Consider the following 20,889-nt stretch of genomic DNA (forward strand, 5'->3'; position numbering starts at 1 on the left):
GCCCTGTAGCATCTGTGGTCCTTGGTTAAAACCAGGGTTTCTCTCAGCCTTGACACTCCTGACATTTAAGGCCGGAAAACTCTGCTGGGGCCTTTCCTGAGCATTGCAGGGTGGCCAGCTGCGTCCCTGGCCTCCACCTACTACCTTTTGGTAACACCCCCATGTCATGACAACTCCTGGTTTAAACAAATGGTTTAAACAAATCCACACAAAACATGTTTTCCTCAGTGAATTTTGAGAAAAACTTCAAACTCCATTTGTCAGGGATTGAGTCATGTCCCCCACAAAAGTTCAGGTCCTAACCCCTGGCCCTTCAGGTGTGAACCCATTTGCAAATAGGACCCATGAAGGAGTTGTTAGCCAAGATGAGCCCAAACTGAAGGAGCTGCGTCTCAACCCAACATGGCTGAAGCCCTTTGGTGCAAAGGAAATCGGACACGGAAGAAGAACCAAAAAAATGGAAGTTAGTGGTGTCTAGAGGAGAAAAAGAAGACCCATGTGCATTGCCATGTGACAGAAAAGTCAAGGGCCGAGCACCACAGGCCGCCTGCCCCAGAATGCCTCTGTCTTCAAGGAGAAAGCTTTGCCTTGCTGATGCCTTTGGACTTCTCCTCCCCTCAAAACCGTTAGCCAATAAGTTACCACTGTTTAAGCCAACCCATCTTACAGCATTTGTTTTAGCAGCCAGGAAATTAAAGCACGATTCCTGGGTAGTTTTCATTATTTCTCTTTATTTTGTAGGCCTTCATTTTTACTTTACGAGGGAACACGGTTGCATTCTGTACATGCTTTAAAGTTACTGAAATGCTTCAATCCAGCCCCATTCACTTAGTTTGGAGGAAATACCTGAGAGGAGAAAGTGACCATAATCACTTTCCTTTCATCTCAGCAACAGAAATGTAGAGAAGTTTGCGACTACAGGTGGTTTCTGAAGTAAAAGCTTTACCTAATTACACATGCATAAAAGAAAATTCCTAAATACTCTGTGAAGGTGGTTGAATAAATCCCTGGAATAAAGGTGGGTGGTGCCTTTGTTGACTCCAGTTTTCTTGGGTAATTTCTTTTGTTAGTTCATCCTGATGCCTCAGGTGAGCTAACCTGTCTCTCTGGGCTCTCACACACAAATTCTCCTTGGAATGTGTTTCTGAGGTATCTGAAGGAAACAGGTTGGAGAGGGACCTCTCCAGGGCTCTTTTTCCCCACTATTTGCCTTCTCTTTCTCTGACAGGAGCTAATGACCTTTCTATATCATTTCTCATTAAAATTAATAGAGAAGGATTATTTCCCCAAAGCTATTATTTAAGTCATAGTGCTCCGAAATTGCTGAAACAGAATAATTTCTCCTTCATTCTAGAATGTGAATCTTGAGGAAAGATGGGAAGCTGTTTCAGGTATATCAGTTATGTCCCAAGGAATAGGCCTGGCCTGTAGTTTTCATTTAGCAACAAGAAACTTTTTTAAAAAACAACGATACATTAAGTAGATTTGCTGGGCTCCATCTGGGCATTTGATGTTTCTAATGGCATTTATTTAATCAAATTTTTTCCTTATATGATTTCACAATCCCATTTTTACCTTATTTTAAAGACATGCTCTTGTGATCTGGTCATGATTAAACTTTAAACTTAAAGCAAGATTTTAAACACCACGTTGCATGAAACATCGATCAGGTAGAAACTTTCTTTGGGGGACAGCAGTTGTCCCGATTGCCTCTCATCAGAGCAACAGAAAACCATGACGAAAAGTGGTTTCTAAAACAAAAGCATCATTTATGATTACTGAGAGGCAAACTTTCAAAGCCTTGCATCAGGACAGTACAGAAATACCCGAGGCTGTCCTTATAATTTGATGAATGTATTCTTCTAGTCCATTCCTGGCTCCCTGCCTGTCAAACTCAATCTGAGGCTGTGCCTCACCACTCACTGCCTTCTAAACATTTCCTGATTGGGATCGACTTCCCGCATCTCTCAACCTATTTGCCTGCAAGGAACAATCACTCTTCCACCATGTTCAGCCATCATTTTTTTTCCTAAAGAGACTTCATGACAGTAATAGAATTGCAGAAACAAGGGAATTTACTGTTCCAAATTTTTTGAATAATGTCTGGTGTGTAATAGGGACTTCAAAAATATTAGTTGAGTAGTTAAACAAATGAATGGTTCAGACTTTTTAGAGTGGAAAGCAGCCAGAAGGGCTGCAGCATCAGAATGATTTTAGTCTATACATATAGATTGGGTCAGGGCACTGTTCCACCTTCCCCCAATATCCGGTACTCTTTCCTTGGTAGTAGTTGTTAGCACATTTGCTTGGTGAATTTTTTGCATTATTATTTGCTTTCTGAATTTCTCCCCTATTAGACTGTAATTTCCATGAGGACATGTCTGCTTGGTTTGCCCCTGAACAAATTCCCTGTGTTTAGCATAATGCCTGGCACAGAGTATGTGCTCAACAGATATTGAAACACATGAGCAAATAACTGCCCACAAAAAAGATTGCTTGTAGAGCCCTGCCTAGCTTTCTTTAAATAATTGCAAAGTTAAATTGCCAGTGTAGTATGTATCCTTTAATGACGATGATGCTTCTGAATAATTTAATCTCAAATCAATTAATAGTCGAGGAGATAACGCCTTCCTTCCTGTTTATTCTTGTAGCTTGCTCAGTAGGTCAACATTGTGGACTCACTTTCTCTCTTCCTTATAACTCAGAGTTTGTGGAATCCAAATCAATGGAGTTTTTGGTGAATTGGAGCAACCTAAAGAAATGCATCAGATTATGTGTATTTTCAGATCATGATATTAGAATCATGCATTTATTAGGATTTTTAAAAGGCCTAGAAATAATATAGCAAAGGATGTTTTGGCATTAAAGATGTCTAAGATGATTCTGTAAGTTTCATCCTTTTGTTTCTCCACTTCATTTTCTTTCTAATTATTTTACAGTTTCCCATAGTCTTCTCAATATGGCTAAATCTAAAATTGCCACAACACTTTAAGCTGTCTCTTACTCTAAATGTGGTTTGGCAATTCTTTCTGAGGAAAATTATTAGCCTTCAATCAGGGGCAACAGAATGGCACAGAGGGCTGTGATGAGAGCTGGCCTCTCTAATAAGATTCACGTAATTGTGTAAGAGCAGCTGAATTTCCCCAGATTGCATTAAGACCGAGGAATCTGCAATTTCTGAAGAAGTAGGAAGTGATTCATACAGTGAGATGCAAACACTAAACAGGATCACATTCTGTGCTTTAAAATTTGACCAGGACGCTACTTACTTTTTGAAAAGGGCCATTCATTTAAAAGCAAGTTAGCATCCTTCCTCAATAACCCAAATTAGTTTAACACACTTCAATGACGTTATTTGGGCATTTTTCACAATTATCAAAGATAACTCACTTTTCTCTGTAGACTGTAGGGTCAAAAGCAAATTAAATCAGCGGGTTTTCTTTCCTCACTTTCTCAGATGAGTCAGAAGTTATTGGTCAAATGGGTGCGTGACCTTTCTGCTTAAACTTAAAAACACAAACAACCTGTTGGGAAGACATTTGGCCAATCTGATTATTTTCTCTATACTGATTGGTTTTACTCTTCATTGAATTGAATGAATTGCCTGGGTGTTTTGCCACCGGGGCAGAGGTGGGGGACATAGCTTAATCTACTTAGAGCAGGTGCTTGTGTTTGGGGTTACAGAAATGTTTATCATTATTATTATTGTTTGGTGATTTTTCACAGGTGAGAAAGAAACCAAATCTATTCATGTCTTGAATCCATCCATTTTCCCCATTCCTACTTCCACATCTTAGTCATCTCAGCTGGCCTCTAGCCTACCCTAGTAAACTTGTTTTCCCACCTCTTCCCTCAATGTAGTCTTCAGTTGGTAGCAAGATGTGTCTATAAAATATAGACCCCTGCTGAAGAATTTTCCTTGGTTTCTTCACAATGAAAGCAGAATAAAACCTAAACTTCTTACCTCGGCTGCCTGCTTCCCATAAGATCCAGCTCTCTGTCAACTTCCCCACCTTCGTTTTGCCCCCTGCCCCCTTGCTACTGGCCCCCAGTCTCCATCCACCTCGGGAGCTCTAGGTTTGTCCTTTGTGTGGTGTGTCCTCCGTGGGGCTTAAGCTTTTTCATCCTGCAGGTCTCATTTCATGTGGCACCTTTCAGAGGCCTTCCTCAGCGACATCAGTCGATATCTGATGATACCAGATTTGTTGCAATTACTCCCAATTTGTTGTGACTGTCACAGCTCCACCCTCTGCTCATTTCCTTCAAGACCCTCATTGCAATCGGAAATTATCTTCTTTCTCTATTTACTTGTATTTGTTTTTCTTTCCCTGATATAGAAAAAGCTCCTTGACGGCCAGGGTCAGGCTTATTTTGCTCTTCGTGACCCCCCCCACCCCCCGCCCAGGTTGATGGTGGTGCCTGGTCCACGGAAGGTGCTCAGGGCATACTTGTTATACAAACGAATATCAGAACCTGGTTCTCTGCCATTGAATGATCCCAATGCACAAGGTGGCTTAAATAAAGATGGTATTGTAGTAAAACCATTGCTACAAACTGTTCCCAGAACTTTACACCTCTCTCTGGCTTTTCAGAGTAGATTTGCTCAGCACTAGTTCCTTGGTGACCTGTGAGCCTAGCCCTGGAGATAAAAGATGTGTATCTATTCTTTTGGTTTAAGATAGAGGGCAGAACACATGCGACTGCCTCCATTTTCCTCTAAAAACCCAGGAGACGTTAGTAAAGAACTGTGTTTGTAAAGCGCAGGCCCATCGGGACAAAAAGACTTAGAGAGGAAATGATGGAAGCTGGAATGCAGAGGGTGAGTGGTAGGTGACTCAGCCGACTCAAGACAACTTAATCCTGATTTAACAGTGGGGAAATCCCTAAAAACTCAGAAACTCATGGCATCAGGTGGGGCTGAAAATAGGAAGATTGGTTGAAAAACTAAGAAGCCATCAGACTCACAAATGCCCACCCCACCCCTGCTTCTCAGAGGTGGACAATGTCCCCTCCCCCACATCTCAGCAGAAGATGAGGGGCTTAACCTCTGAAGAGGATACAAAGTGCTAGGAAACACTAGGTACAGCTAGTTCAGGAGGGAGGTGAAAACACATGGTTAATACTGCATATTAAGCCCCCAAATCTCCTTCCCCAATTTTGACTCAGGAATGCTGGCAGCCCAGCTTATACTTTCCTGGCAGAAGACTGCAAGACTTCTTTGTAGACACTGGCCATCCTGTGTGGAATGGCATCAGGACTTACAACTTATACAGGGCAACCAGATCACCAGACAGAGAGGCACATGGTTGGCAGTTTGTACCTGTAAAGAACTCCCAATCAGCTTTCATAGTGTCCACTTCTTAAATATGAGCAGATATTTAAGATTGGGAGGTACCTCAGGAAAGAGAGGGATCAAAACAAACTGAAACAAAGCAACTTGGAAGAAATAGTGGCTATGTAAGAAGAGGGAAACTTCAACACAGACAACAACAGCAGTTCTTAATATTGCCAGAGATAGAACACATCTGATCCATGAAATAAGAACAGGATGTTATAAAAAAGGAGCAGGTAATAAGAAAGGGCTCTTAGAAATTCCAAAAACATAATAGCAGATACCGAAATTCATGAGTTGGAATTTAAAGTTGAGGGAAGTCCCCAAAAGTAAAACAAAAAGACAAAGAAATAGAAAATAAGAGAGAAAAGAGAAATTGAAGTTAGTTCAGGAGCTCTGATAATTTAATAAGAACAGATCTAGAAAGAGAAAAAAGGCAAAACGGAAAGACAATACCAAGGAAATCATTTAACACGTTTTTATAAAACCAAAGGGCATGGATTTCCAGATTTAAAAGGCCCATTGAGTGCCTAGGAGCTTCCAGAGAGGGAAAAACAAAAAGGTTTCATCCAAAGGGTCATGAATCATGGACCATATTTGCTCCAGGCTTCTCAACAACTGGAACTCAAAAGAGGAACATCTTCAATTCCAAAGGAAAATGATTTCCAATTTAAAATATTATACCCAGACAAGCTGTCAATTAAAGTCTAAGCAATTTTATTTCATGTACTCTTTCTCATGAAGTTCCTGGAGATTTTACATTAAGAAAGCAAGAAAAAGGAAGTCTCAGGGGTTGTGGATTCCAGAAAGAGGGGAAGAGAATTACTGCAGTGGTGGTGAAGGGGAGTCCCAGGAGCAGCTGTGTATTGGGCTTAGTGAGCTGCAGTCAATTTGGTACATGTCAGAAAGTTCCAAGAGAGATAGATATTTCTAAGGAAATGAAACTGATAGAAACTTTAGATAATTTGGAGTTGGGGAATGTTTTTGGTAATAAGTCAATGGAAAACTAAGCAAAATAGAAAAATAAAATAATTATTAACTCCAGGGAAAACAAGGTTGTGCAAGAAAATCCAAGTAATCATAGTACACTACATGGCTCAGCACTGAAAGCTGCATTACTGATCATAATGCTGACATCGAATATTCATCTAAATATTAAAATTATGGCACCATAGTTAAATGACTGTTGAGAGGAAGTGTGTGCATGTGTGCTACTGATGACTACTATATTCAAATTCAAAAAACTTGGCAAGTAACACTGTAAGTATGTTATTAGGAGTGAAAGAGGTAAATGTCAAAAGACTCTGAGGTGAAACAAAGTAGGTTGGGTGGGCAGGGGTTGTTATTTTCCTAATAAGTAGATAGGTTTGGCTTTTTAAAACTCTGTGCATGTGTGACTTTACTTTCAATAAAAGAGAAGATTCAGGTGCTGCTTCTCTGCTGACACGGTCACTTGAGAGTCTTTTATAACCCTAGCTCATGATGTCATCTACCTTCTGAAATTCTGTAGTCCTTTTAACCTGTATCCCAGGCCAATATTATAACATGGAGGAGTGAGTCATGGTGAAGGGTGAGGAAAGGACAGTTGTGAGAGATCCTCCTATTTTGTGGACATTGTCAAGGTCAATTCCCTGCCTCCCCCTCTGCTCTCCACCCAAATCACAACAGTAACCACCACCACAACAAAACAACAGCAGCACAAAAGCCAGACCTTAGCTTCTGCTCTCTGTGCTCTAACTGAGACTAAGACATGGTTGTCTCTATGACACTGATAATAAGTGATGGAGAGTGAAATGTCTGTATAGGCAGGAGTGCATCCAGTACCCATGTGGAATCTAAGCCCTCACTTGACATAGGTGTGCAATGGACACAACCAATCCAATGTCCACAGAGAAAATGTGGAATGGGTGTGGGAAGGGTAGCCATGGTGGCTGCTGGGTGTGGGGAATGGGAGGAAGAGATGAGATGTGGAGGCATTTTCGGGACGTGGAGTTGTCCTGGATAGTGCTTCACGGACAATTACGGGACATTGTAGATCCCCCCAGGGCCCACTGGATGGAACGTGAGAGAGTCTGGGCTATGATGTGGACCATTGACTATGGGGTGCAGTGATGCTCAGAGATGAACTTACCAGGTGCAATGGATGTGTCATGATGATGGGAGAGAGTGTTGCTGTGGGGGGAGTGGGGGGCGGGGGCGGTGGGGTTGAATGGGACCTCATTTTTTTTTAATGTAATTTAAAAAAAATAATAAATAAATAATTAAAAAAATAAAATAAAAAAATAAAATCAATCTAAACAAACATCGGGAAGATGACTCTGCTGGAAAAAAAAAACCTGTATGAAATATCTTTTAAAATATAAATAATTTAGGAATTTGTATTACTTTGGGTGTTGATTTTGCCATTTCTTCCCTTTATGGAAGTAGAGATATTTTATTTGACCAAGCCTGTTGAGGTGAACCGAGTTTCCAGACAAATCATGTGAGATGAGGGTTGACGAGATCAGTGCTCTCATGATTACACAGACACTCTCTTGGGAAATTGCTATGTGTTTTTATCATTTCAAATGTATGTAAATATGCTGCCCTCCTTTTAGGTCTAAATCTACAAGGTGAGCCATCTTGTGCCACCTCAGAATCATCTCTTTATGGTGGAAATGAAGAGAAGAATGAAAATTACTGCAGACCAAACTCAGGAACCTTCTCTCCTAGCACAGGTTCAAGAAATGTCATGGAAAGAGAAAAACTATCTGTGAAGGTGGGTCTTGTGATTTTGAGTCTGGCTGCCTGTCCAGGGGCTGGATTTATGCCTCTCTCCGTTTTTGTTGTCCATGTGACAAAGCTCAGCTCTGGTCAGCTACCAAAGCTTCCAGGTGTATAAGCCTAGCAAGGCACCGATCACCTTCAAGCACTCTGCGTGGAAAGAAGCTGTTAGGATGATTTACTGATGGCTGATTGTGTATAATTAATTCCTGCCTGGAGCAGAGAACTTGTCCTCATGCAGGAATCCCCAGCAGATTTTGGGATACTAAAAAGACCATCCTTTGAAAAATATTGCTCCAGGAAAAACATAAGCTTAATCTAAAATACTAGAGAAACACATTCGCCTGATGAACAACGGTGACTTAAAATCGGAAGCTCAGAACCGGTTGGATAATTGAGTGGTTTTGTTTTTTAACAAAGCCAGAAAAAAGCATAGTGCGATCTCAGCAACCGACTTTGTCTCAATAAGGAGCTTTGCTCAAGATAATGCATCAATTAATTATTAATGGGAATTTATTGAGGACATCATATTGAAGTTCACACACAGTGAACAATATTAAGACCTCAAGACATTGTTTTCATGAAAGATTGTGTTTCTGACCACAGTTTTGTGTGTGTGCGTGTGTGCTGTGTGTGTATATGTCAGTTAATCTTTATCCTTCCCATTTCTTTTCTTTGTACTTTGTTACAGAATATTTCTCCATCTGCTGGGGAGCATGGAGACAATTCTCAGAGCACCACTCCCCTACCAGAATTATCCCTTCAGTCCGACTCCTGCTTGGCAGAGGCTAAGGACAACCTTGCACCACATGGCAAAGGTCTTGGTGTAGGGTTGCTGGAGACCCAGCTGCTTCTCTCCCAGGAGCAAGTCCCAGTAGATGCCAAACCGTGCATTTTCTCAGATGCTCAAGAGCCCTTTTCCTCTGACTCCCAAGGAAGTTCTCCCAACCTTGACGTTGCTACCTCTGCAGCTGCCATTTGTACTTCTCCAGGGACCAGAGCAGGCCACGCCACCCTGGGAATTCCCACTGCAGAGCCACAAGGCCACAACTGGGCTGTGGGAGAGAGCCTGGCACAAAGCCCCCCAGGCAGAAAAGCTACTCCTTCGCCTCTGCCAGAGAAACCTTTAGCTGGACAGAGACTTTCATGTTCGGTATCATTGGGGTCAACTGGGAAAACTCACCTTGAAATATCAGCCTTGGGGCCAAGTTCAAAGAGTTCACACCAAGAGGAAGGGAGAGACATGCCATCTTTTCCTTCCAGGGGGCAATTCGGGTATGGGGAAAAAGTCACTCCCTGCCCCACTTCAGGAAACAAGAGTGGGCAATGTCAAGTACCTGGATTAATCTCTGATAGTGTCATTCCTTCGAACCCAGGGCAGCCCACAGAAATCCCTGAAGCCCCTTCTAAAACCATCAAGAAGAGGAGTCTGGAAGGAATGAGAAAACAAACACGAGTGGAATTCAGTGACACCAGCAGCGACGATGAAGACCGGTTAGTTATAGAAATATGAACCTTCCAGAAAGATGGCGTCTACACTCAGAGACTGTGGGTGCTTCGCAAGTAAGTGTTGTTGAGCTGGCGAGAGAGTGGAACTCTATTTAAGAAGCACCTCTGAGGAGAGCCAACTCCACCCCCACTCAGCCACACCCCTTTGCAGCTCCCTCGGGCATGTCCCCGAGGCTCGAGGCTTGTTCACTAGGCGCAGGGCAGAGCTACCGTGAAAATGAAGCTGTCTCACAACTCTCAAGGCCCAGAGACTGCGTCTCAACAGCCCTCTCCTGCACATCAGTCCCCAATCCCTGACTTGAGTAAAATGACACCAACCAAGAGAGCCACAGGGGACACATTTCTGAACCAGCGAGTCAAGGCAACGGACCCCTCCGCTAATGGGTTGAGGGGTTGCTACAAAGGTGGTAAAGCAGGCTTGGGATGGTCAAGGTAGCTTGAAAAAGAGATGGGAGGTGAGTTGGGCATCAAGATACTTCTGTTCATTCTGGAGACAGAATCCTGATTTGGTAAAAGAAACTGGTTTGGTTGTTCTAATTTGCTTCCTCAGTGGAAGTTGTAAATATACTTCCAAAGGCTTCTGATCTGGTGAGGTGCTGATGGTTTTTAACAGCTGCACAAATGGGCAGTGTTTCTCTAAGGCTCAACCGCACAAGCAAGCCCCACGCTTGTTCCTGGCTCTCTGCCTCTGGAGACGTCCGCCACCCTTGGTTTTTCTAGAGCTTACAAAGGAAGGCTGCTTTAAAAGTTAATAGAACAGTCTCTTGGTAATGAGTCATTTTTTGAGGGGAAAGATTCACTTATTTTCCTTTGATTCTTTTTGTCATATTGTGCTCTGAGCAATTTCAATTAGAGGCTTACACTTTAGTCATCTCCGCAGCTTAAATTGATGCCTGCTCATTGTGACGGGGGCCTTTTAGATTTCCTCCCGAAGCTTCAAGGATACAAAACTAATTGGAGTTTTGACGCTGTTTTCCATCTCAGTAATTTTATTTTGGGGGCTTGATGTTACTTTGCTGTCAAATTAAATCAGCCTCTGTATTGTGCAAGTCAGAACAGCAGAGATAAAACTTCCCAGCATTCCAAGCCTGTGCGCCCCTGTGCAGAAGAAAATAGCAAATCTACGTCAGCGAGCCAGGGGAGCAAAGCCTCAGCTGTACTGCCTTGCTCTCCCTCTCCTTAGATGGGAGAAGAAAATCTTAAAGGATCAACACTGCTGCATTTCAATAAAATTTTGTACCAGCATTTGGTATGATTTTGCACAATTTGAAATTTATAGCTGAGCTCTTTTGGCTTGACTTTGATGTAATGATGTTCATACGGCATCTAGTTCTGCAAAGGCGAGGTAGCAATGCAAAACATCTCACACATATGAATATACTTTAATAAGTCCTCGCCTGTGACTAAGTGGGGGCAAATTGCAAGTGTCTTCATTTGAATTTTCCAATTTTAGGGTTATTCATAGAAAACTTCAGTATGAGACCAGCTTCACCTGGTTGCTTAGCCTCTGTCTGTGGTCATTTCATACGGGCTCTTAAATATCCAGGTGATTTCAAGTCCAGCCAAGGCAAGAAGGATGCTAGCCATTTACTTAATGCTCTCGTAAAGCCAAACAAAAATGGCATGGTGGCTGTCTGTCTGCCCTTGGGGATTATCCATGCCTGGGTAACCAGAGCAGTGGTTGAGGAAGGAGGACAGCACTGTGCGGAATGGGCGAGCGGCACCCTGGCTTTGTCCTTAGCTGGGCAATCTTGGCACCCCGTGCTCGCGAGACTTGGCTGAGCTGAGCTAAAATGCCCTCCAGGCTTCAGTGCTTGAGCACAGATGACAGGAGCCGCCCTCTCCTTTGCACACGTGGACTCTGTTTTAGAGGTGTCCCTCCTCTAAAATCATCACAGCAGGGGTCCTGCATGCAAAAAGTTTGGAGACTGGAGGGTGTGTGTGTATGTTATGAAACAAAGACACCTTCAGCTCAGGGAAGCTCACCCTGATCTTTTTAAGAGAATTCTAGATTTGGGGGTACAAGCACCGAGTTTATAAATATTGACTGACAATTCAAAAATTAACGTAAAAAACAAAGCATGACTATTAATTAAGAATTAAGACAACATTCCTTGGCCTGAATTGGCCCAAAGACTGCCAGGCCTCAAATGGCGACTGGTCCAGGGAGAAAACCATCTTCTAGGTCCTTCTGTCTTGAGTGACAGCTGAGCTGCCAAGTGGGTCACTGACCCTAAACCAGTAATCCACAGCTCCAAGCAGCACTGGCCTCAGGATAGTGGTGGAAGGGCGGTCCTTCTCTGTGCCCCGTGGCCGCCCTCTCCCACCCCAGAGCAAATATGGCAGACCGCCCATCCAATCTCTTTGGCTTCCTGTGCCTCTCGTACAAAGGTGGCAGGTTGCCAAGCCATCCTGTCTCAGCCCGTCATTTAGCTAGTGAGTGACAATGTTTACAAGTGTATTTTACTTTATATGAGCGTGAATTTCTGAAAAGCTATGTTTCAATGTTTTGGTTTTTTTAATAAATCAAAATGTATTTTGAATGACTCTAAAGGAGTGGTCTATTGAAAGGCATCCTAAGGTAAAGATTTTTTTTCTTAAATGAAGAATCAATCCTTTTATAATGCAGTGAACAATCTCTGATTTTATAAAGCCTAACTTTCCTATCTGTTTTCTTAAAGTGGAATGTAATTATGGAGACACATGTTAAAGACGCCACCCGTGGCCTGTAACCCACTTTGGGTTCCTGAGAATAAAATTTCTGTATTTTCAATTGGTAATTGCTGCAGTTTCCCATTCTCCTGTGGCTGAGGGAAAACAAACTTATTTTAGAACAAGGCAAACCAGAGTGTAAAGGTCAGGGAGTCTTCTCTCTGCGCAGGGCGGTCACCTTTCCTCATTACCTTCAGATGTGGCTCTTAACCAGCTGCTGCCTCAGCGCCTTCCCCTGGGGGTCGCTCCAGGGGTGCAGGCATGGCCCGGGGTGAGCACTTTGAGTAATTTGCCTTCTCTCAGGGCAAGAGACCCAAGCCCCAAGACTCACCCCAGGTTCACCTCTGACCGCGCCTGTCCAGCCCAGGCCTTGCTTTTTTGAAGATGTGTCGGGGAGAGAGCTTTCGGCAGCCTCTCTCTTGGCAACTTGTGCTGTTAAGTGACTCATCAGCCACCTTGCTCCTGGTGGAGAACTGAATACTGCCTGTTCTGATGTAGGCTCCCCATCCGGGTTCATTGGGACATTGGTAGAGATGAGGATCAGCTTGTCCATTGCTTTGTCCACAGCCTTTAAGATTCTGGATGAAGCTTCTTTCCCTTTGGTTCACAACCCGGTGACCGATGGTTTGTTTGCCAAGTGATGAAAAAAGATGGGGAAGGGATGTCTCTGAATGCTAATCAAAACTCTGCATACTGGGTGGCTGAGATCAAGTTAAAAACGTTCCCTTCCTAAAACCCCCTTCTACAGCTGAGATGGGATGAAGAGGCTCACGAAAGCATCCTGTGACCAACAGACCCTGGCACGAAAGATGCCCAAATTGCAGCCTCATGCCAAAAAGTATTTCCTTGCATTTACATTCATTACTTAGAATGATCACATTATTCATTTTTTCCCCAGCATAGAAATTTGCATTTTGCACAAAACTTGCCTGGTGCAGCAGATTTTTATAGTTATGGAAACTGTCATCATTATTAGAATGTGCTGCTGCTCAACTCCCCAGACATAATTTAATATGGTGAGGAGAAAATGGCCTGCCTGGCTCTATGGATAATCATATTTTTACTACTGCAGCAAACACGGTTTGTGTCTTTTTCTTCACTTCAGTTGTTATTCCACTAGTTCCTGTGAGTGAGACTCCTTGGCTTTTGAAGCACTACATTTTCCTATGTTTAAGCACAATTCGTTGTCTGTATCTTTCGAAACTCATTAAATACAGGTGTCAGGACCTAGTAAATCTTGTGTGCTAGATTTCTACCTTGTACAATTCTTTTCACTCATGCTTGGTACTTACATGGAAATATACCTAATTTGATCTGGAGAAGTAGAGGAACATTTGAGCACATTACTTCACCATTGGAAGAAAAGAAGCCAGGGAAAGAAGTCAGCCTCTGTCACCCTTGGTCCTAGAGGATAGCGCGATATATTACACAGGCAGTTTACTGTTCAGGACTCACTACTCTACCAATCGTTCATAATCAGGGAAGCAGTTGGTTTCTTGGTAGTTTGTTGAAGCTTATTTCCTTCTTTCTATGGTTAAATTATTTTGTTTTGATAAAAATAAAACTGACAATGAAAATGTCTTGTGTGATTTGTTGTTAACATTTTAATCAAAACTACCATAAACAATATCCTGGGTAAATGGACATTGGACTATTCTCAACTGCTTGACCAGATGTCCTGTCTACCATATTGGTATACCATTCCACTCAACAAAAAAGATTAGGTAATGGCAAATGATCACATTCTTTTGTGCTTTTTCCTTCTGTCTGTTGTCTGTATACCTGTTTGTCATTGTCTGCCATATTTTATGGTTCATAATTTAGAAATGTGTTTTAAAATTCTTAAATGTAGCTAAACTTTGAAGCCACATGAGGGCACTATCCACAGTGCAATAATCCAAAACTTTTCCCTTTGGAATTAATAGTTCTTGGATATTTAATATTATTCATTAATGGAAAAACATTCTTAATTCAAAACTATACCTCCTTATAAAGATAATTCATGTACTCTTTGCAAGAATAAGTAGACTTATTTTACAGGCCAACATAGTATTATTCTTCTATGTGTATATCTCTTGAAACCCCCTTGAAATCAGTGGGTACACAATGCATTGGGAGAAGTGAGAATGGGAATATGGAAGGAGCAGATGTACTGATTGATGGGTCTTCATAGTCTGTTTTCTAATTCATCAAACTCTAATAGTAAGAATTACTCTAACAGTAATATTATAATCCATTATTTCCGAACGTCAGTGTGAGAACAATCTAAATGCATTTTGCCATATGCCATATGCAGGTACATAATTTATTTAATACTTTCAAAAATCATCTCTATTTTTAAAAAGAGATTATTGCCCTGAGCAATATCTGTGAAATCACAGGTTTGATTTGCTAGCTATGTGTATTTTTCTAATATTCACTAAAATCTATATAAAGCTATTAAAATTTTTTTACCCATGTACCGCTTATATATCATCATCATATCACCAGTGGAACACCCAAAACCCTCAGGAAAACACTGAACTACTCTAAAAGGTACGTGCATCTTTAGTTTTTCTAGTTATCCTAATTCCTGTTAACCACAGTTCTTGCTCCTTCTTTTCTCCAAGCCAGTAGAACTGGTGGCCACAAGTAGAGTTGTAAGTTTGTCATATAAGTTTCTTCATTCAAATATTACAGCTGAGTAATCAACATTCCCACCTAAAGGGTTATGGCCATACAATCTTTCAGTCTCAGAGGAGTAACCATACTGTCTTGTTTTGCTGAAAAATATGTTTTTTTTTGTTTGTTTGTCTGTGGTGGTTGGTTGGTTGGTGGGTGAGTGAAAAATGATATATACAAGGATAGGCTCATGCTGAACCACAAATATTTCCCTCAATTCTGCTGGAAGACTTGCTTCCATACTTCTAAATTTGAAGCAAATGGATTTTTCTACACCAACAATTATGGAAAGTAAGTTTCAAGTCTCCAGCTCAGTGGCAGCTTGTTGATCTCTGGGCCGTGAACACAGAAGGACTTCAGGAGCCTTCGTCTCCTGTTATGACAGATGTCTGTTTTCTGTTTTCCTCAGTTACTGCCAGAAGCCAATTTGACACCCTTTACAATTGATCCGCCCTGGGTTCGTCCACTGAGATTTCAGTCCACAAGTAGGTGAATCATTTTTCTGCATAAATGCATGAATGAACAGATTCCTAGGGAAGCCGTGGTTCCTGTATGTGCAGCATCTGGGACCTGGTGGCCAGCCCTGGTGCTGGCCACGGTGGGAATCTGGTTGCCTTTTGTGAGTGTGCTGTGGGTAAAGGGGTATAATTCAGAAGTTAGGCCTCTTGTCTTCATCATAAATGGAAGTCCAGATATCCGGCTTTGTTTTTTTCTATATTCAGGTGTAAACCACAAATGCTAATTTCCAATTAGACATATCTGCCCTCCCTCCTATGTACTCACACACGCACATGCACACACACACACACACACAGGAGACCTACTCAGAAAGTCCTTCTCTTGTTAAAGAACTGGGCTGAGTGGGGTCAATGAGCTAGGAAGAGGCGGCTATAGATACAGTCTGGAAGGGGTCCCTGGAAGCCAGGGCCTGTGGGGTCTTTAGCTCGGTGCTCTCACCAGCTGGCAGAGGGCCTGGCTCACAGCAGGCATTAACGCACATTGGCTAAGTAAAATGAAGATGGCTCACTGGGGGTCAGGGGAAGAAAAGGAAGATTCTCAGATGGATAATGGAGCCCATCCCCTCTCTTCATGAAGATCACCCTCATCATAAGAGATTAACAAAGACACCTAAAGAAGTTCCTCTTTACCAATTTCAGAATTCAGCACCCCTTTCATTCAACTGCTATTTATTGACTGCTTACTCTGTAGTAGGCATGTGAGGCTTGGGGGGTGAAAAAGACACAAAATCCATGGAACTTTTATTAGGGAGCATTGAGTGTCATTTCATGAACCAGCAAGTAAATACATAAACGTCATTCTATCAGATGGCGCTAAGGGCTAGGAAAGTGAAGGGGCTGCTAGAAAGTGTGTCTTTATGCTATTTAAAATGCTTCGAGCAAATAAACATTTTTCTGTGATAGTCCTCAGCAGAGAAGGAGAAAGGATCTCATGCCGCAGGACCCATCTCCTTTTTGGTTTCACATCAACAACCCGAGCTCTTCGCATGTGAAGCAGAGAAGGTGGCAGAGTGATGCCTCACTAGTCTTGTGCTCATTGTCTTGCCTTCCTACTAGCCTTAGCTAGCATCAGTAGGCATTCCCTCTACCTGCGCATGGTAACTCAGATCTACCTGTGCTGATGTGCTGGTTCCAGGGACCTCAGAATGTAGGCAATGAATGCTTCTTGGATGCCTCAGTAGCCAGGAAATCCAGGTGGGCACTATCTTAGATTGGATTTTTTCTAGGGAAGCCATCAAACATGTGGTATTTCAATCTGCTCAAACTTGGATTCTTTATCTTGGGAAAGGGTATGAAATCACCATTGAAGGCAGTGGTTCTCAATTGGGAATAGCTTTGTCCCCCAGGGGACATTTGGTAATTTCTGGGGACATTTTAAATTTCACAATGGGGGTGTGCCAGTGCAGAGAGCTCCTGGCATCTAGTGGGTAGAGGCCAGAGATACTGCTCAACATCTCCCGATGCACAGGACGGCCACCCACCACAAATGGTTATCTGGTCCACTGTGTCAATACTGCTGAGATTAAGAAGTCCCACTCTACGTAGATCGGGTGACAGTGTATTAGGGACCCCAGAAACAGCCCAGCCTGCATTACCTGGATGGAGAGCCTGGATGGGACTAAAGCCTCACCTTGAGGACTGGAAGTCCAGCGGTCTTTCCATCACACCCCATGGAACGGTCACAGATGCATTAGAGCATGCCTTCTGGAGACCACATGTGGAATATAGACTGGTTAGGGTGCAGTTAAGCCCAAATCTTTTTTTTTTTTTTTTTCATTTTCCATCCTACATCGAAGAGAAAGAGCCAGGAAACAGGAAAGCAAGTTCACGTTACCAGATGCTGCTTGTTGCTTTACCAGCATCAAGCAGGGAGTCTGAACATCTAGTAGGCATTTGGGAAATAGTTACAAATCACAGGATTGAGTTAGACTGTGGGGTCAAACTCAACCCAGACTCCCACATGGCCTCCATTTACCTCTGTAGCTAAATGACTTGGAAAAGAAGGGACACCGATGCTGGGGACCAGGAAACTTTCAGATTTGGCTGGACACATTAGCGCTTTGATTTGCAACTTCTCCTTACGGAAAACTGAGAACCTGAGGGTTTGGTCCTAACTTGACGTCAGAGGCAAAGCTGTGGCCGAAACCATGGCATCAGCCCTAAAGTCCCACATTCTCACCCCAATTACATCATGCCTCGGGAGGTTTCCATTAGGTTCTACTATCCTTGAGAAGAATGGAAAGCAGAATAACACATTTTATAAAGGTTTTCTGCCTCAGGACTTGAAAATATCAGTGGATTCCTGGTTAACTGGAAACTTCCCAGAAAACAAAATTATCTAGACCATCTCATTCCCTAAATATCCTAGTTAATCAAGGTTTCATTGTGTTTGTTTTGCAAAAAAGAAAACTTCTCTTCTACGACATTTAGACTGAAATAGATGTGAGCGGCGCCTTTGTGGTCTCGTAATTTATGCACTTGAGCTGCTGTTCCAGGGGCAATTTGTCAGGGATCACACGCATAGACAAAGAAGATGTTCACCGCAAAAAAGACATCGCCAGAACGCCGTTGGAAGATAAACACTTCAAATCTTCAATTATAAGACAACCTGATGCAGAAAGAGAATAAATTAATTTAAAAGCCTCCTGCACAAAGAAAATAATGGAAAAATACATCATAAGTAGTTATCCCTTTTGTGCTAAAAACAAGTGATTTGGAGAAAATAACTGCATGGGGCTGAATGTGCTAGTCTTATTATCTTTCTCTGGTTCTAAATTCTTCGGGGAGAAAAAGAGAAAAAGAAAAAAGAAGCTTGCATTGTTTCAGCAAACATTTATTGGGTATTTAGTATGTTGCCAGGCATCAGGCTACACTTTCTGTGACTTTTTCTACTTTTTAAATTACTTTCAATCATGTGAAAGAAACTTGTAGATGCCTCATTGCTGATTCTGTTAGTGGTTCCAGAAAGACCATTTCTTCTAGGGTCTTTGTCAAAATTGTTATGGCTCAATTTAGGGGTGCAGCTAGAAGAATTGCTTGGTGTTTTTCTCTACTGGGAACCTGAATTTCGAGGATTTGGGGTACCCTAGGCTGGGAGGCATCCATCTGCAAGGAGGGGGTCTTAGATTACCAGGGTTTATGCATGCTGCACATCTGGTTCCCTGGGACACAGACTCTCTAAGATGGGGTTCAGTGGGCAGGGGGTTTATTAGGGACTAAAAAGGAAGTCAGGAGACAGGAGGACAGAGGAGATGCTGAGTTATGATGTGGGTCAACCACAGCGCTGCCCACCCCACAGGAAGCTCTGGACCTAGAATGTCTCTTTAAAGTTGACCAGGACGGGACTTTCTACCCCTTCTTCTGTCAGGCATTGGATGTGAGCTGCCTGAGAAGGAGCAAGGCAGCTCTCTGCAGTCGAGGCAATACCTAGAGGAATCGATGACTGAAGGCTGGGGCACCCATCCCCACTGAGGGGCAAATGGGTAGCACATCACAGTATCCACTTCAATGAGACTCTTTTGAGGGTACTTCCATTTTTTTCTCCATCCATCCATCCATCCATCCATCCATCCATCCATCCACCCATCCATCCATCCATTTACCCATCCACCCATCCACCATCCATTCATCATCTGTCCTTTCATCCACACAAAAATATTTATTGAGCATCTGCCATGGTCCAGGCACAACCTAGTAGAGAAGATGCCATTAAACAAAATGTTTTTGTAATTTGATAAATGCCAAAAAGGGATCATACCAGATGAGAGGAGAGAAAAATAATTGGGCGACCCCGTCTAGTCAGGGCACTTTTAGGCTATGCTTTGCGGGATGAACAGGAATTCATAAGTGAGGAATGGGTTTTCTAGGAATAGGGACTTTGAGGGAGAGGAACTCAAAGGACAGTGGTGGCCAGAGTGCAAGGTGGGTGGGAGAGAAGCAGAGCATGAGCTGGCAGTGGGGCGAAGACCAGAGCGTCATGGCTTTGTGGGCGGAGCTCAGGATTACACTTTCATCCTCAATAGTATGACCCAGAAAGTGACACAGTGTTTGGTGTCCTGGGACTGAGGCTCTTCTGGGAGCTTCACATTTAAGTGTGTCCTCCTGCTTACCAGGTTTGAATTATTCTTAAAGATGGGAGGTATCTAAGATTGAAATAGTTCATTAGATGTGGCTCAAGGGGCAGCGATTTAGAGCTGCTCAAAATTCCACCCAGGCCCATTTCGGTCTCAGCATCCCATTTAACCTGGCCACCGTAATTTTCACAATGGCTCATCTAAATGGAATCATCTGAGCTATAAAATGAAACACTTAAAGGGTCAGTCAACCACAAGATTTGAGAACTGCAGTCCATAAACCCTCTAATAAAGGAGTAGATGGCTTGAATCGCCTTGTGATTTTTGCTTTCATCTGGATGAAAAGATGAAAGAAAAAAGTCATAATAACCTCTAGTTGATGCCACATGTCTGCTGTGTAGTGTTGGGCCTTATGGGACTCACAGAGTAAGAAGTTGTTCTTCTGATTTATTTAGGAACAGAACTTAAATGAATTGAGATCTGAGAAATTTCCATAAGCTTGAGATTCATCCACAAGAGCTTTCCTTTTCTCTCCATTCAGATAGACTGGTAAAGAAGCTTTTCAGAAACACACCCTACCTAGAGCCCTATTTTTGGCTTCAGGAAGAACAGACTACCTGTGTGTGGTCTTACTCAGGTTTTACCTAGAACCTCTGACCCACTGGGGCTGATCCCTTTTGTATAGTCATCTCAGTTCTTATTTAACATAAATTTAAATCTGAAAAGCTTAACCTTTTCAATCAGGAGCTGAGCTTTCCCCTATGGAGATCATCTGATTCAAAACCCAACCACCACACCAAGGAACTGAGAGTCTACAACTGCAAGCATGAGAACCCCATCTGTCAGGTCAGTCCCGTGGGACCTAAGCCACCCTCTTAGTTGAGAGGTGGAGTGGGCATCGCCATCCCAGGATCCTCAGGATGGAGGAATAAAATATGGATTAGAGTGGACTTACTGGTGTTCTACGAGAGCACTATTGTGACTCTAGCAGTGGGAGAAATTATATCATTGATTTGGAGACAGTGGTCACAGGAGTTGCTGAGGGCAGGGAGAGGGAAGAAGAGATATGATATGGGGGCATTTTTGGGACTTGGAGTTGTCCTGAATGATATTGCAGGGACAGATGCAGGACATTACATATCCTGCCATAATCCAATGAATAGACTGGGGGAGAGAGTAAACTATAATGTAAACTCTAATCCATGTGGAGCAGCAGTGCTCCAAAATGTATTCACCAAATGCAATGAATGTTCCATGCTAATGAAAGAAATTGTTGATGTGGGAGGAGTGGGGGGGTGGGTATGGGGTATATGGGAACATC

General features: G+C 42.7%; 1 protein-coding gene across 1 annotated transcript in view; it reads left to right on the forward strand.

The window, feature by feature from the left end:
• Window positions 1-13,893, forward strand: part of ZNF831 (zinc finger protein 831) — a 74,328-nt gene extending 60,435 nt beyond the window's left edge. Inside the window, exons 4-5 of the mRNA XM_004460165.4 lie at window positions 7,930-8,090; window positions 8,787-13,893. Of these exons, the coding sequence (XP_004460222.1) occupies window positions 7,930-8,090; window positions 8,787-9,608 (983 nt within the window). The 3' untranslated portion in view covers window positions 9,609-13,893. The remainder of the gene's footprint in view (window positions 1-7,929; window positions 8,091-8,786) is intronic.
• Window positions 13,894-20,889: the final 6,996 nt, after the last annotated feature.

This window comes from Dasypus novemcinctus, chromosome 24 (assembly GCF_030445035.2).
Source record: "Dasypus novemcinctus isolate mDasNov1 chromosome 24, mDasNov1.1.hap2, whole genome shotgun sequence".
Classification (NCBI taxonomy): Eukaryota; Metazoa; Chordata; class Mammalia; order Cingulata; family Dasypodidae; genus Dasypus; species Dasypus novemcinctus.